The sequence below is a fragment of the Oncorhynchus mykiss genome, chromosome 10 (genome assembly GCF_013265735.2).
Source record: "Oncorhynchus mykiss isolate Arlee chromosome 10, USDA_OmykA_1.1, whole genome shotgun sequence".
Classification (NCBI taxonomy): Eukaryota; Metazoa; Chordata; class Actinopteri; order Salmoniformes; family Salmonidae; genus Oncorhynchus; species Oncorhynchus mykiss.
The window spans coordinates 28,907,448-28,923,598 of NC_048574.1; the positions used below are offsets into that span (position 1 = coordinate 28,907,448).

The 16,151-nt window shown below is 42.0% G+C and overlaps 1 protein-coding gene across 2 annotated transcripts in view; it reads right to left on the minus strand.

The window, feature by feature from the left end:
- Positions 1–943: 943 nt before the first annotated feature.
- LOC110533613 (delta-sarcoglycan) overlaps positions 944–16,151 on the minus strand; it is a 258,410-nt gene continuing 243,202 nt past the window's right edge. For both annotated transcript variants that reach the window (XM_021618007.2, XM_021618006.2), the window contains exons 6-8: positions 14,627–14,699; positions 3,182–3,305; positions 944–1,243 (exon numbers count right to left, since the gene is read on the minus strand). In XM_021618007.2, the coding sequence (XP_021473682.1) occupies positions 1,064–1,243; positions 3,182–3,305; positions 14,627–14,699 (377 nt within the window). In that variant the 3' untranslated portion in view covers positions 944–1,063. The remainder of the gene's footprint in view (positions 1,244–3,181; positions 3,306–14,626; positions 14,700–16,151) is intronic.

Below are 16,151 nucleotides of genomic sequence, written 5' to 3' on the forward strand. Positions count from 1 at the left end.
AGTTTGCCAATGACCATCTGGATGATCCAGAAGAGGAATGGGAGAAGGTCAGGTGGTCTGATGAGACAAAAATAGAGCTTTTTGGTCTAAACTCCATTTGCTATGTTAGGAGGAGGAAGAAGGATGAGTACAACCCCAAGAACACCATCCCAACCGTGAAGCATGGAGGTGGAAACATCATTCTTTGGGGATGCTTTTCTGCAAAGGGGACAGGACGACTGCACCGTATTGAGGGGAGGATGGATGGGGCCATGTATCGCGAGATCTTGGCCAACAACCTCCTTCCCTCAGTAAGAGCATTGAAGATGGGTTGTGGCTGGGTCTTCCAGCATGACAACGACCCGAAACACACAGCCGGGGCAACTAAGGAGTGGCTCCGTAAGAAGCATCTCAAGGTCCTGGAGTGGCCTAGCCAGTCTCCAGACCTGAACCCAATAGAGCATCTTTGGAGGGAGCTGAAAGTCCGTCTTGTCCAGCAACAGCCCCGAAACCTGAAGGATCTGGAGAAGGTCTGTATGGAGGATTGGGCCAAAATCCCTGCTGCAGTGTGTGCAAACCTGGTCAAGAACAACAGGAAACGTATGATCTCTGTAATTGCAAACAAAGGTTTCTGTACCAAATATTAAGTTCTGCTTTTCTGATGTATTAAATACTTATGTCATGCAATAAAATGCAAATGAATTACTTAAAAATCATACAATGTGATTTTCTGGATTTTTGTTTTAGATTCCGTCTCTCACAGTTGAGGTGTACCTATGATAAAAAATACAGACCTCTACATGCTTTGTAAGTAGGAAAACCTGCAAAATCGGCAGTGTATCAAATACTTGTTCTCCCCACTGTATGTATGTATGTATGTTTGCATGTATGCATGTATGCATGTATACATGTATGTATGTATGTTTCAGTGAGTGCGTGTTTTGATATGTTCTGCATGTGTGTGTGTGTGTGTGTGTGTGTGTGTGTGTGTGTGTGTGTGTGTGTGTGTGTGTGTGTGTTTCAGTGTTAGTGTGTGTGTGTGTGTGTGTGTGTGTTTCAGTGTTAGTGTGTGCATGTGTGTGTTCTAGAGGCAGACATTGTTGCTGATCTGGCAGGTGGAGCCTGTCCCGGCCTGTGATAGGAAGAGTTTCCCGTTGGGACAGACACACACCTCATAGACAGTCTGTCTGGTAGTGGTCCCCGAGGGAGAGGCCTTGCCCTCAGGCAGACGCAGCAGCCTGATCCTCCGCGCGTCCAGAGTGATCTAACCACAGGGAGACAACGGGTTAAATGAGGACAGAGTCATGTTATTTATTTATATATAGATGTGGTAAAGAGGTCAATCGAACTAGACCAAAACACTGGAATCGCCATGGAAACACATGGGGGAAAGGGCTGTGGGGGAAAGATCCTGAGTCTCCTCATTGCCCCCAAACAAAATTACCCTACATTTAGGCTATTATTTATACGTATTTCACACTATGTTGAGGTAAAAACCATGTCATCGTTACCAATCAACAGCATTGCAGTTCAAAACTACTTTGACTACAACCACCGATTTCTGTATGTGAGCAATTATAACCATCTTGTAAAAACGGGATGTAGTCAAATAAAAATAATTGAATAATTGAAAAAAGGAGTGCACTGCGCCTTTACTAGTCCTGTATTAGCAGACCGATATAGCTGTGTCCCCCGCCCCACCCTTTCTAAACTTGATTATATTATTACATATTACGCAGCAAAAACAGACAAATATTTCCACATTGAACTTAAGTAACCACATTGTGGGTCTGTTACAACACATAAATCATGACAGACTTGACAAATATCCACTTTGTTAGATCAGGTTTGTTGAATGTGCGCCAATCTGGTCAATTAAACATCCACGTTCCATTGACTCCTTTACCGCATATATAGTTGGATAGGTGGGTGAGTGAGTGAGTGAGAGAGAGTAGAGAGAGAGAACTGTGTGACTACCCATGTATAGCCTCTACCTAACTTCAAGACAATCACAATGAGAGATGATAAATCACTCAAAGCACTGTGGACAATATACTGTAGATCTGTTTGTATTACCTGTTCTAGCACCTCTGCCGTTCTTCTCTGGGCTAAAGAGAAGTGGCTATCGACAGACAAAGCCGTTTATGGCATTAACCTCTTAACGGCCACACACCCAACTCATCTCTGTATGCTGAATTATTTACTCCTTTATGATTTAAGATGGACAAATCCATACCCAGCGTTCAAGCTACCAATCAATTCCAGCAATAACTTCTCACTTTACTCCGGTATTATCATTTGAATTGGTACAGTACTTCTCTCTCGCCCAACTTTACCATTCCACCAAACCAGACAGTCAGTCTAATTCCCATCTCTCTAACCTCCTCTCCCCCTCGCCCTCCCGGGACTTTTAAGGGGTTGTATTTCCTTAGCCGGGAGAGGATCTGCTCTTAATATAAAAGGTAAAAAGAGTCATTTCCAGGCGCCTCAGGGAAGCATTCCTATCAAATGACCTGTAACACTTTTAAGTAGGGAGTCTCAGCTGACTTCTCCACACATCTGCTATTGAGATAATCTCTGCAGTGAGAGAGAGGCCGGGGGCCGGGTATCAGCAGGTCTCTAATAGGTAAACCTCACCACTAATTGCGGTTGGAAGTGCCAAGGGGCTCCTAGAGAGCGAGAGGTGTCTTGTGAAGTGTCTGTCCACGAGTCAGGCAGGTGACAAATGGACAGTTGGAAGGCAACTCAAATGGAGTGTGAGAGCAGGGGTGCAGTTACATGAGGAAGATGGCAAAGCACTAAATGTTTGATATAAGCCACATCAAGTCGATAAAATTGAGAGGGGCCTCTGTTCATGTGTTAAATCAAATAGTCCCATGATTCTGTTAAATTGTCTGATAAAACTTTGGAAAAATAACCCAAGGGCAACGATCGAACAAGTGAAGTTTTACCCTCATCAACATTCACTTCAGATCATAACATCGACAGACAGATATACAGATGTAGAGTATACACAGTTTAAGAACTCTTAATGCAGCCTTCCTTCCTTTCTGACTTCCTTCCTTCATGAGATCAGTGATTAACTAATCTGACATAACTTGAAAATAAACGCTATGGAGTGAAATCCTTTAGATCAATGACTACTTTAACAGAGGAGTAAGAAAATATGCAAAGATAAAAGTTGAGAGAATGGGCCCCCTACCTCTCCGTCTTTGGACTCTAGGCGTAGGTCACTTCTACATGTGGCCTGGATGTCCCCTGCCTCTGCTAGGATCTGAATTCCTTTAGGGGCCTCCATGTACAGAGACCGAGTGGGAGACTCCAGGCTGGAAGCGAGAGAAGAGACAATTCCATCAATGAATGACTGAATACCCAGGAGAAATCATAAGAACCATAGCCATGGGGTAGAGATGATTTATTAGGGGTTCACAGCGAAGCTATTGTTATTAATAAGTCAAGCGTAGATTGGTAATAGTTTTTCTAATTTGGCACACAGAAACTACAGGCCATGATTGACTTGGTCAAAAGGAATGGTACTGATTGGCCTATAGGTGCCTCAGTTATAAGCAGTCTCACTTAAACCCTCATATCCGCCTCCAAATAACACCAAATGTATGCCCATATGTATGTAGGCCCATGGTAGATCTGTTAACTTAGATAGAGAAAAGCTAAGGGATTTGTTAAGTGATGGCTGAGTTATTGATCAATCAGAAAATCCGATTTTACGTGTCCATTTAAAAACTTTGTAAATCCACTTCACAGTGGCCTATCACATTTTTATGTTTTAGGTTCATCAAAGACATTACCATGATGAACCATGTTAAATTTGTCATTGGCATACAGTGTCAGGACATCTGTTTTTGGGAGATGCTGGGTTATCACATATCTGGTCGCGAAAATGTCCTTTTGTAGGATACCCGGAGGGCTTGTTCGACATTGCAGCTGACACTGCAGCCGACAGTGCAGGTGAATGCCAACTGACTGATCTACAAAGAACCTTGCATCATAAATAACTACTCATTATTATTTGTAGATCTGTCAGTAACAATTTACCCATGATATATTACGGTTTTGATCCTCTCGAACATGGCCATTAATATCCTTTGGTTGATTGGTTGAGGCTTTTTGGGTGCATGACATCACTCCGAGCTCTTACCAAAACACAAAACATGATGAATAGTTTATCTCGCCTCGGATCGGAGTGTATTCACAGAGTGTACAAAACATTAGGAACGCCTGCTCTTTCCATGACATAGACTGACCATGTGAATCCATGTGAAAGCTATGATCCCTTATATATGTCACCTGTTAAATCCACTGCAATCAGTGTAGATGAAGGGGAGGAGACAGGTTAAATAAATACTTATAAGCCTTGAGACATGGATTGTGTATGTGTGCCATTTGGTGTGAATGGGCAAGACAAAAGATTTAAGTGCCTTTGAACGGGGTATGGTAATAAGTGTCAGGCGCACTGGTTTGAGTGTATCAAGAACTGCAACCATGCTCAACAGTTTCCTGTGTGTATCAATAATGGTCCACCACCCATAGGACATCCAGCCAACTTGACACAACTGTGGGAAGCATTGGAGTCAACATGGGCCAGCATCCCGGTGGAACGCTTTTGACACCTTGTGTGTTTCTAATATTTTTTACACTCAGTGTATATATCCTTAGAAGCTGTGTGAATATAAAGTCATTGCAACCTTAGATGGCTGCACCAGACCAGTTGATGGCCCTATAGACGTTATTGGCACCCGCGGCAATAGAGGATACTAGAGCAATAACTATTGGTCAAGTGGAATTTTCCTCATTCAAATTAATATTAGATTTAAATCATGCAGACAAACAATGTGAAATATTGTGATTAGTATATCCGTATATTCACATATTGTTGCCCTATTATGTAGTCTGAACATACTGAAAAGTGGATATTTTATTCAGTAAAATGAGAAACCGTAAGTCCTGCCGCTTGCACAGTCAGCATATTACAGCTGTGAGAGTGTATGAAATTATTCTGGAATGCTAATGTGGAGTGTACCAATGGAGATTGAAATCAACATGGTAATGCGTTCACTGATTACACATAAAGGAAGATAGTTTGCTTCGTTATCCAACTGATCGTGTATCCTTTCTGTCATCCTGTCCACCCCGTTCATTGCTGCAGCAAGTGACTACAACACACATCAAGTGACTAAAACACACTAAAAGTGAAAGGTAAATTGAGATTTCCCAAAATTATTTCTGCTTGCTGCCATATGTATCAGTGGTTCATACATAGGGCCTCCATTGTGTAAGAATATGCTATCCATGTCTATCTGTTGGGGGAGTGTTGTTATCACTCTGTCAGTGATAGGAGATATGAACCAGAGTGTGGAACGGAGACAGGGAGACACTAGACAATGATCTGGGATAAGAGGTTGTGGCTGTGACTGCAGTAGCAGAGCTTCCAGTTAATTTCCCTCTCTCTGTCTTCTCTGGCCACTGCCAGCCTCAGCCGCCGCCCAACAAAGGAAATTAAGTATCGATCACATGACCAACAAACAACAAGCAGAATTTATATTCAAATAACTAGCTGTCATCTTTATTAATATCAAATGGGTTTGCTTTGCCTTCACACAGACATTCAAATGTTGTAGTGGAGGATGAATTCTAGATGAAAGATCTTGAATCATATCAGATTTCCATTATGTATTGCTGTGATATTACTTGACTGTTTTTTAGAATTGTATTATGATATTAAATATCATATTATTATATTGTAGTATATTACTGCCATTTCATTTGTTCACATTTGGAAAATGAGGACATGAAAAGGCAACAAAGGGGCCTGGGTTATAACTATAATCACATAATGGCCACCGACAGAAACACCATCTCCACCCCGCTGATCCTCAACACTGGGACCCCACATGGGTGCGTTCTGAGCCCTCTCCTGTACACCCTGTTCACCCATGACTGCGTGACCATGCACGCTTCCAACTCAATCATCAAGTAGACGACACTACAGTGGTTGGCTTGATTACCAACAACGACAAGACGGCCTACAGGGAGGAGGTAAGGGCCCTTGGAGTGTGGTGTCAGGAAAATAACCTCACACTCAATGTCAACAAAACAAAGGAGATGATCATGGACTTCAGGAAACAGCAGAGGGAGCAGCCCCATATCCACATCGACGGGACAGCAGTGGGGAAGGTGGAAAGTTTCAAGTTCCTCGGCGTACACATCACGGACAAACTGAAATGGTCCACATACTCAGACAGCGTGGTGAAGAAGGAGCAACAGCGCCTCTTCAACCTCAGGAGGCTGACCGAATTTGGCTCACCGAAACCACTCACAAACTTTTACAGATGCACAATCGAGAGCATCCTGTGGGACTGTATCACAGCCTGGTATGGCAACTGCTCTGCCCACAATTGTAAGGCTCTCCAGAGGGTGGTGAGGTCTGCACAACGCATCACTGGGGGCAAGCTACCTGCCCTCCAGGACACCTACAGCACCCGATGTCACAGGAAGGCCAAAAAGATCATCAAAGACAACAACCACCCAATCCACCGCCTGTTCACCCCGTTACGATCCAGAAGGCGAGGTCAGTACAGGTGCATCAAAGCTGGGCCCGAGAGACTGAAAAACAGCTTCTATCTCAAGGCCAGTGATGGCTGTTAAACAGCCATCACTAACATTGAGTGGCTACAGAGTCAAATCTCTAGCCACTTTAATAATTAATAATTGGATGTAATAAATGTATCACTAGTCACTTTAAACAATGCTACTTTATATGATGTTTACATACCCTAGATTACTCAGCTAATATGTATATACTGTACTCTATACCATTTACTGCATCTTGCCTATGCCGCACGGCCATCGCTCATCCACATATTTATATGTACACATTCTTATTCATCCATTTAAAATTGTGTGTGTATAAGGTAGTTGTTTTGAAATTGTTAGATTACTTGTTATATATTACTGCACTGTCGGAACTAGAAGCACAAGCATTTCGCTACACTCGTATTAACATCTGATAACCATGTGTATGTGACCAATACGATTTGATTTGATTTGATTTGACAGGTGTGCAATGTTGTCCACACTGGGAAATCATCAAATGCTTATAATATTCAAGCAGTCTGAATCTAGGCAGAAATTCAAAATAGGCTACATATCCAGCTAATTCTAAATAGGCTACAGTGCCTTGCGAAAGTATTCGGCCCCCTTGAACTTTGCGACCTTTTGCCACATCTCAGGCTTCAAACATAAAGATATAAAACTGTATTTTTTTGTGAAGAATCAACAACAAGTGGGACACAATCATGAAGTGGAACGACATTTATTGGATATTTCAAACTTTTTTAACAAATCAAAAACTGAAAAATTGGGCGTGCAAAATTATTCAGCCCCTTTACTTTCAGTGCAGCAAACTCTCTCCAGAAGTTCAGTGAGGATCTCTGAATGATCCAATGTTGACCTAAATGAATAATGATGATAAATACAATCCACCTGTGTGTAATCAAGTCTCCGTATAAATGCACCTGCACTGTGACAGTCTCAGAGGTCCGTTAAAAGCACAGAGTGCATCATGAAGAACAAGGAACACACCAGGCAGGTCCGAGATACTGTTGTGAAGAAGTTTAAAGCCGGATTTGGATACAAAAAGATTTCCCAAGCTTTAAACATCCCAAGGAGCACTGTGCAAGCGATAATATTGAAATGGAAGGAGTATCAGACCACTGCAAATCTACCAAGACCTGGCCGTCCCTCTAAACTTTCAGCTCATACAAGGAGAAGACTGATCAGAGATGCAGCCAAGAGGCCCATGATCACTCTGGATGAACTGCAGAGATCTACAGCTGAGGTGGGAGACTGGAAGAGTGGCAAGAAGAAAGCCATTTCTTAAAGATATCCATAAAAAGTGTTGTTTAAAGTTTGCCACAAGCCACCTGGGAGACACACCAAACATGTGGAAGAAGGTGCTCTGGTCAGATGAAACCAAAATTGAACTTTTTGGCAACAATGCAAAACGTTATGTTTGGCGTAAAAGCAACACAGCTGGACACCATCCCCACTGTCAAACATGGTGGTGGCAGCATCATGGTTTGGGCCTGCTTTTCTTCAACAGGGACAGGGAAGATGGTTAAAATTGATGGGAAGATGGATGGAGCCAAATACAGGACCATTCTGGAAGAAAACCTGATGGAGTCTGCAAAAGACCTGAGACTGGGACGGAGATTTGTCTTCCAACAAGACAGTGATCCAAAACATAAAGCAAAATCTACAATGGAATGGTTCAAAAATAAACATATCCAGGTGTTAGAATGGCCAAGTCAAAGTCCAGACCTGAATCCAATCGAGAATCTGTGGAAAGAACTGAAAACTGCTGTTCACAAATGCTCTCCATCCAACCTCACTGAGCTCGAGCTGTTTTGCAAGGAGGAATGGGAAAAAATGTCAGTCTCTCGATGTGCAAAACTGATAGAGACATACCCCAAGCGACTTACAGCTGTAATCGCAGCAAAAGGTGGCGCTACAAAGTATTAAGTTAAGGGGGCTGAATCATTTTGCACGCTCAATTTTTCAGTTTTTGATTTGTTAAAAAAGTTTGAAATATCCAATAAATGTCGTTCCACTTCATGATTGTGTCCCACTTGTTGTTGATTCTTCACAAAAAAATACAGTTTTATATCTTTATGTTTGAAGCCTGAAATGTGGCAAAAGGTCGCAAAGTTCAAGGGGGCCGAATACTTTCGCAAGGCACTGTACATATCCAGCTAATTCAAAATAGGCTACATATCCAGCTAATTCAAAATAGGCTACATATCCAGCTAATTCAAAATAGGCTACATATCCAGCTAATTCAAAATAGGCTACATATCCAGAGTGGGGTATAGGACTCTACAGCATGTATACTTATTTTATTATGTTTAAAATCAAGGAGATGGTCACTATCTCAGTATGTAATTGGAAATATTGACCAACCAGGGAGCGGGCATATGGACATAATGTACACTCTTAGAGAGTAAACATAGTGCTAATTGTGTCTGCTAAAACATAAATGAGCAGAATAACACTGTGATGGTACACCATGTCCTCTCAGAGGTGATCAACACAACAGGACCAAACTTTATTTGGAGTTTGACATCAGTATAGCAGGATGAGAAACAGCTTACTATCTTCACTGTAAAGATGAAGGACAAAATATTGTCATCATGTCATGTGTTGTTGTCATGTTGTGATCAGAAAAGAGTCAAACAACAACTGTTCAATCATTGATTAGAATCACAATAAAGGAATTTAAAAAAGTATTTATTGGTTTGGAAATCCAAACAATAATTCCCATTAATCTTAGCCCAAAGTGCTCTTCCTCTTTGAAAAGCGTGTGAGCCTCAGCCTTTCCATCTATCTGTATTCAGGGTTGGGCTGTGTTGTGTGTCTCAGATGCTGCTGGAGGGAAAATAAACCGATTATAAGACATAACATTACAGCAACAGTATCCTTGGTGTCAACTCAGGATCACAGAGAGTCCCCCTCCCCCCGCTGATTATCACCCGTAAAAGAGGAAGATAAGGGGTCATTTGCATGCACCGAGAATATGATGAGGTGACTCCCTCCCCCCCCCCCCCCCTCTCTCTCTGTTCCCTCCCTTCCTCTGGTGGCATGCACCACCATCAACATCTCCAGCTGAGATCAAAGGTTAATGACTTTTCATGCGTCCTCGTTCATATCACCAGAGTTCAAATATGCCATTGTGTAAATTATATGGTTTTCCAATTGAAAGAAATTGCATGGGATTACAATGTAAATGTACGCCATATTTTTGCGGTGTGTTTTCCCTTTTGTGTCCTTCACAACGTCTCCTAATCATAGCTAATTATGATCTGATACATACAGTATTATCTGTATAGTGGTCAACTGTGAGAAATTAAATGAAATGTATCCTACTTTAACCGGACAAGTGATCATAGAGTTAATTGGTTGGATAACAGTAGAGTTTATTATCTCCAGTGATTAGTGTGATTGTGGCTTTCTGAAATAATTTTGTGACCTGAACATCGGCAACGGCACACTATGTTCGCCCAATTACTCTGACAAATATACACTTTGAAATGGGGGTCTGTTTGACATGTCTGGGTCTTATTGCAGTGTGGATGGAAGCGCTAAACCTATTGCATTTCCACCAGGGCCTACTTCCTCAGCCGAACTACAGTCACAGAATTTGTTTTAATGATTACAAATCACCTCCAAAACTCAACTCAAAGGTATAACAGTTATGACAGATTTCATGACTGTCCTACGAGAATCCAAATAGGTCAGATCAGGTTGGCAATGAATGACTTCAATCAGACCCTCTCTGATTGAAAGAACTAGTGGGGATTAACAACTCACGTCCTATTGTAAATGAACGGAGAAGATCCAGGCCTGTGCTCTCAAAATTCGCAACATACTTTTTCCCGCTGAAACTCTAACACGCTCAAAAGCGAACACTGGAACAATATTTCTAACGTAGAACGTGGGGAATGGTCAGAGGCGATCTATAGAACACTAATGTCATTATGTTTGTTATTTTGTGATGTCATTAAAAATGAAATAAAGGAAATACTGTAACTTTGAAAGTATACCCACTACACAGATGAAGTTTCCATACTAAGGGTTGTGCATGTAATATGGAACATGATGAAAGTGTTTTTGTTAAGAGAAGGATGTGATTTGAGAAGTTATAAGAGATAATTTTTTCCCCATAACTTGGCACAGTGAGTAGTCACTGCCCCGGAGTGAGGTCAGGGAGTGTGCCAGCCTGCCGGAACCGCCCTTTTTGAGCAAAATGTATAAATAATGGGTTAAGAAAAAAACAGAAGGAACCAGAAAATGTATGAAGCGGCTGCTACACGTTTAAAATGGTTTGAAGTTTGAATCTCAACATGAGGTGGAGATGATAACATCACCTCCCGGACAATCACTGGTACGGCTGATTAGCTGTCCTAAGTAAAGTATCATCAAAGCAAATATAAGTAGGACCATCCTGTTACTCTCCTCAAACCATCGTATTACTCTACTCTCATCACCCCACTGGGGAATCATCGATAAGGTTGGCAAGTCTATCTTCAAAGAAGTATCTTAAAGAGCGAATGGAAGGAAAATTAACTATTAACTAGGAACTAACTAGGAACTATTTTGGACAATCAGAGCCTTACAAGCGTGCCGCGAAATGGCCCATTACCCTTTCCAAGACTGCCCCGTTCACCGAGAAATCTCTGGCGAACCCAGGCATTTCAAGTAAATACATTAATGATTTCTTGCTCAAAGAGGGCTGCGGTTCGTGTGCAAAGTATATGGTTATTGTAGTTGAGAGTAGTTTCTGAATGTGGCAATGTCAAGTGTCTCTGTCCCTCTCTCTCCATCTCTTCTTTAACAAGAACCCATGTTGTTGTCATTCCGCTAGGGACCTGTTTTCAGCATATTACGTCTCCAGTCAATAACCGGTGCAGAGTGTGTATGTTTATCCTGTGTTCACATTTAATTACCTGGTAAATAAATACAGTAATTAAACCAATTTGTGTGGTACTGAATCATAAGTAAGGTTCTGGTAAGATGCGAGGACTGTTCAGAATGGTGATATGATACGAGGTTTTGAATAATAAGTTGACTGTTTATAGGTGTGATAGGTAAAGATCTTTTAGAGTTTGATTCGGGAGATGGTAACTCTTTATAGAACTCGCTCTCGTGGTGCCCCAGATCCTAATGAGTTAATTGTTACGTGATTCATTTAATCAGGTAACAATTAGACATATTTAGTTAATTCGAAAAACAACAGTCAATGCTAATGTCAAAGTCAAGTCACGACACGGTCGAATAATAAAGCCAAATAAAATAGTGGCTCCATTTTCAAAGGAAGCCTTTTATGGGTTTGTCACATTAGTTCTTGAGAACACATTCCATGTTCAAGGAGTTATTGTGATGTTTTTTGTGCTCTCAAGCTAGGCGTCATATTGTTTTGTCTTTATCTGTGTAGAGAACGGGTCAGGACATCTGTCAAATATTCCTGTCCGCCTTTCTGCTGCCACAAGTGAGAAATGTATTCAATAGAAAGACATGTAATGTGGATGACACATGATCTTCAACCGAAGAGATATGATGCCGGCTATTGTTCTAAGTAGGAGAATATGACTCTCAAAATAGAACATGATGGGATCCTGAATTGATGCCTGCCATGGATTCCAACACATTATGGAAATATTAGATTTTACTCATGCTCCACTGCGCTCACCCCTCTTTCCAATGTAATTGGATAATTTGGGTCATATCTCATTTTCAATTGGCTACTTGTTACAAAAGAGCGCTTAAATAGAAGAAAAAGCCCTAGCCTCCAACCAAAAATTACACTGGGAATGGTATGCTGAGCTCCGGAGCATCACTCAAAGTGATCTGTCCTTTTCCTAAAAATGCTGCCAAAAATCAGCTGTTTCTATGTCAAACAATTGTGTTATATTTCAGTCTTCTGTTATGTATATAAAGTGTAATATTTCGATGCAAACACTGACATGGTACAGGTGTCTTCTTTTTTGCAAGCCTATAACCATGTTTGTGCGTTGTATATGTTTGTTTCAAAGTCGATTTTTTTAAGACTACCAAGAGTCACTGTCTGACCCCAGATTTAGCCCACTGCAGTAAAAGGTTAAATGATCATGTCTAAAGCTCCGTAAATGATTGATGAGTCACGGTTCATTTACATGAAGAAGCTGTACAGTTCTATCTAAGTACCACTGAATGGGCCTCCTCTGTTCTGAAAGTGAAGGATGATGCATGGGCTGCTACAGTAGCACGGTGATGCTATGAACTGCGTGTTCATACAGAGTGTTCATTTTGATTGATGGGTGTCAGAATGTTTGGTGAATGTGGAGGCAGGGATGATAACCAGTGTCAACTGTCAACGAGGGTGGGCCCACTGTACCCTTCTCTCCTCTCACTCTGTTAGGGCCAGGGGGAGGGAGAGAGGTGCTGTGTCTGTGGCTTTACAAACATCATTTTATGGCAGGGGTGTCAAATACATTTTGCCCCGGGGGCTCCATTTGGTCTGCAACGAGTCCTCTATCTATTGTTTTGGGAATTTTTGATACTCCCTGACTGTCTAGTTTTCATTTCTGTGATTGTAAGTGAGCTGGACAGTCAACAAAACTGTATAAATGTAGGTCCATTATAATTTCTACACAGTTTAAATTTGGGTTTAGTCATTTTAAAGTATATTTACTTTGTTTCGCCCCCACCCAAATGATAATCTCAAAACGCACACGGGCCGGATTGGACCCCAAAACACTGTGCTATATGTTTGACACCCATGTTGTATATTGGAAGGTGAAGAGTGTGCTTGTGTGTGTCTGTCCAGATATGTTTTGGGTGGTTGTGTGGTAGTATAGTCACCTGTGTGTCGGTGGAGGCCAATGCTCCAAGTGGCACTAACTGCTCATTATCTCTCTCCCTACAAATCTGTCGTCCCTGCCATGTCTAATCCACCACTTGTCAGCCATCAGCCACACTCTACTTCTCTTTACCCCTATCCCTCTCTCCCTTCTCTACGTCTCTTGCCTCTGATATTGGCATTGTACTTCATATGTTTGTTTTAGTTCATGAGAAGCTCCTTTAATTACATTCTGATGAGCATCCGGGCATTGATCTGGGTAGAGAGGTGGCTCATCCACTGCCAAAGATACAGCCATTGATCTGGACATGTCGGAGACCACACAACAACGCAGCCAAATGGTTCTTCATCAACACTCAACTGGACGGGATGGAGTTGCTCGAGGAGTGTAAATTGCTTCACAGAGTCGAGTCTTTCCAAGCTACAGGTCATTGGAAGAAAGTCCAATCCTGTAGGCCTGTTCCAAAGCTAATTTTTATATTTAATTATCCTTTATTTAACTAGGCAAGTCAGTTATGAACAAATTCTTACTTACAATGACGGCCTACCCCGGCCACACCCAAACCCGGACGAAGCTGGGCCAATTGTGCACCGCCCTATCGGAATCCCAAACACGGCCGGTTGTGATACAGCTTGGAATCGAAGAAGGGTCTGTAGTGATGCCTCTAGCACTGAGATGCAGTGTCTTAGACCGCTGCACCACTCGGGAGTCCCCAAAAGTAATATTACACTGTATTATTTGCTACAAGGGTAAAATGTATCTATCTACCTGTGAGTGGAGCCTATCTTCTGTTTCTAAACTATTAAAAACGATACTGTGATTTTAGTTGACTACAAAAAAGGTATGTTTATACTGTATGCTAGCATATAGGTGGGGACTTACATATCATTCTCTACCCCATTAAGAAGGAAAACTGAACCAAAAGGAAGATTTTGATGCTGTGCCTTAGCACAAGCAAATAACCTTAGTCTGATGACAGGACACACCTGCAGTATAGGCCCTGTCAGCAGAACATCTACAGAAATCTTTAAAACACCACTTATCTGGCTGGAATATATAGTAATGGTTGTCAGTGGCAGTATGCATAGGGTTAGTGAATCATTTAAAAGGAAATAATCCACTCACACCCTCCCTCACCACACACCAAGGTTTACACCGTACCCAAACCTGGCCTTGTGTGTGCATGTATATTATGTGTGTGCATCAGGGTGGATTCAAAGAGAAACTTATCTTACCGTAGCTCTTTGAAGGGCTCGGCCCTGACGTGTGGCGTCTCCACAGAGTTGGTGAATACGGCTCCCTCGGCACCTGTAATCACAGAACTACAACATTAGCCAGGAGACCTTCTCTCTCTGCCAACCGTCGGCCCGTCGCTCAATACCACACTGTGATGCCAAATCAATGGACATAATCTCTAAAGCTACAGATCTATATGGGCCGCCATGGCCGCCACATCCCACAAGGTCTCACCTATGCCACAGAGTTAATTTAGGCTCTGAGCTACTGTAGTCCCACCCTATGCTATTGAATAACCTTTACATTGGGGTGCTGCTAGTGGATCGATGGCCTCACTAAATGTGTTTCAAAGCACTTTGTGGCACGGCAGGGACTCCAAAACACCTCTAAAAGTTTAGCCTCTAAAAGTTATCCTATTCAAAAACGAATAAGGGGAGTATTTTCAATAACAGCGACAGGGTGATGGTTGGGTACCTGAATACTTGAGAATATTTACAGGGACGTTATTCCTTTAAGGATTTTCTTGAATTACAGCTCTCAGCTCTTCAATCGGAAAGCAGCAAGGGAAAATATACAAAAAGAAGTACTCCCTCAGCTATGTGGGACATTCGGAAAGTATTCAAACCCCTTGAATTTTTCCAGATTTTGTTATGTTACAGCCTTCTTCTAAAATTGATTAAGTTACACGTTTTCCTCATCAATAGACACACAATGACAAAGTGAAAACAGGTTTTAGAAAAGTTTGAAAATGTATAAGAACAATTATTTTGAATACCGTATTGACATAAGTATTCAGAACCTTTGTTATGAGAATCGAAATTGAGCTCAGGTGTATCTTGTTTTCATTGATCATCCTTGAAATGTTTCTACAACTTGATTGGAGTCAACCTGTGGTAATATAAGGTCCCACAGTTGAGAGTGCATGTCAGAGCAAAAACCAGGCCATGAGGTCGAAGGAATTGGGGAAGGGAAGGGTCTAGGGAAGGGTACCAAAACATTTCTGCAGCATTGAAGGTCCAAAAGAACACAGTGACGTCCATCATTCTTAAATGAAACAAGATTGGAAACACAAAGACTCTTCCTAGAGCTGGCCCCCTGGCCAAACTGAGCAATCTGGGGAGAAGGGCCTTGGTCAGGGAGGTGGCCAAAACCCAACGGTCACTCTTACAGGGCTCCAGAGTTCCTCTGTTGAGATGGGAGAACCTTCCAGAAGGACAACCATCTCTGCAGCACTCCACCAATCAGGCCTTTATGGTAGAGTATCCAGATGGAAGCCACTCTTCAGAAATGGGCACATAACAGACTGCTTTGAGTTTTCCAAAAGGCAACTAATGGACACAGACCATGAGAAACAAGATCCTCTGGTCTGAAGAAATCAATATTGAACCCTTTGGTGTGAATGCCAAGTGTCACGTCTGGAGGAAACCTGGCACCATCCCAACGCTGAAGCATGGTGGTGGTGGCATCATGCTGTGGGGATGTTTTTCAGTGGCAGGGAATGGGAGACTAGTCAGGATCGAGGGA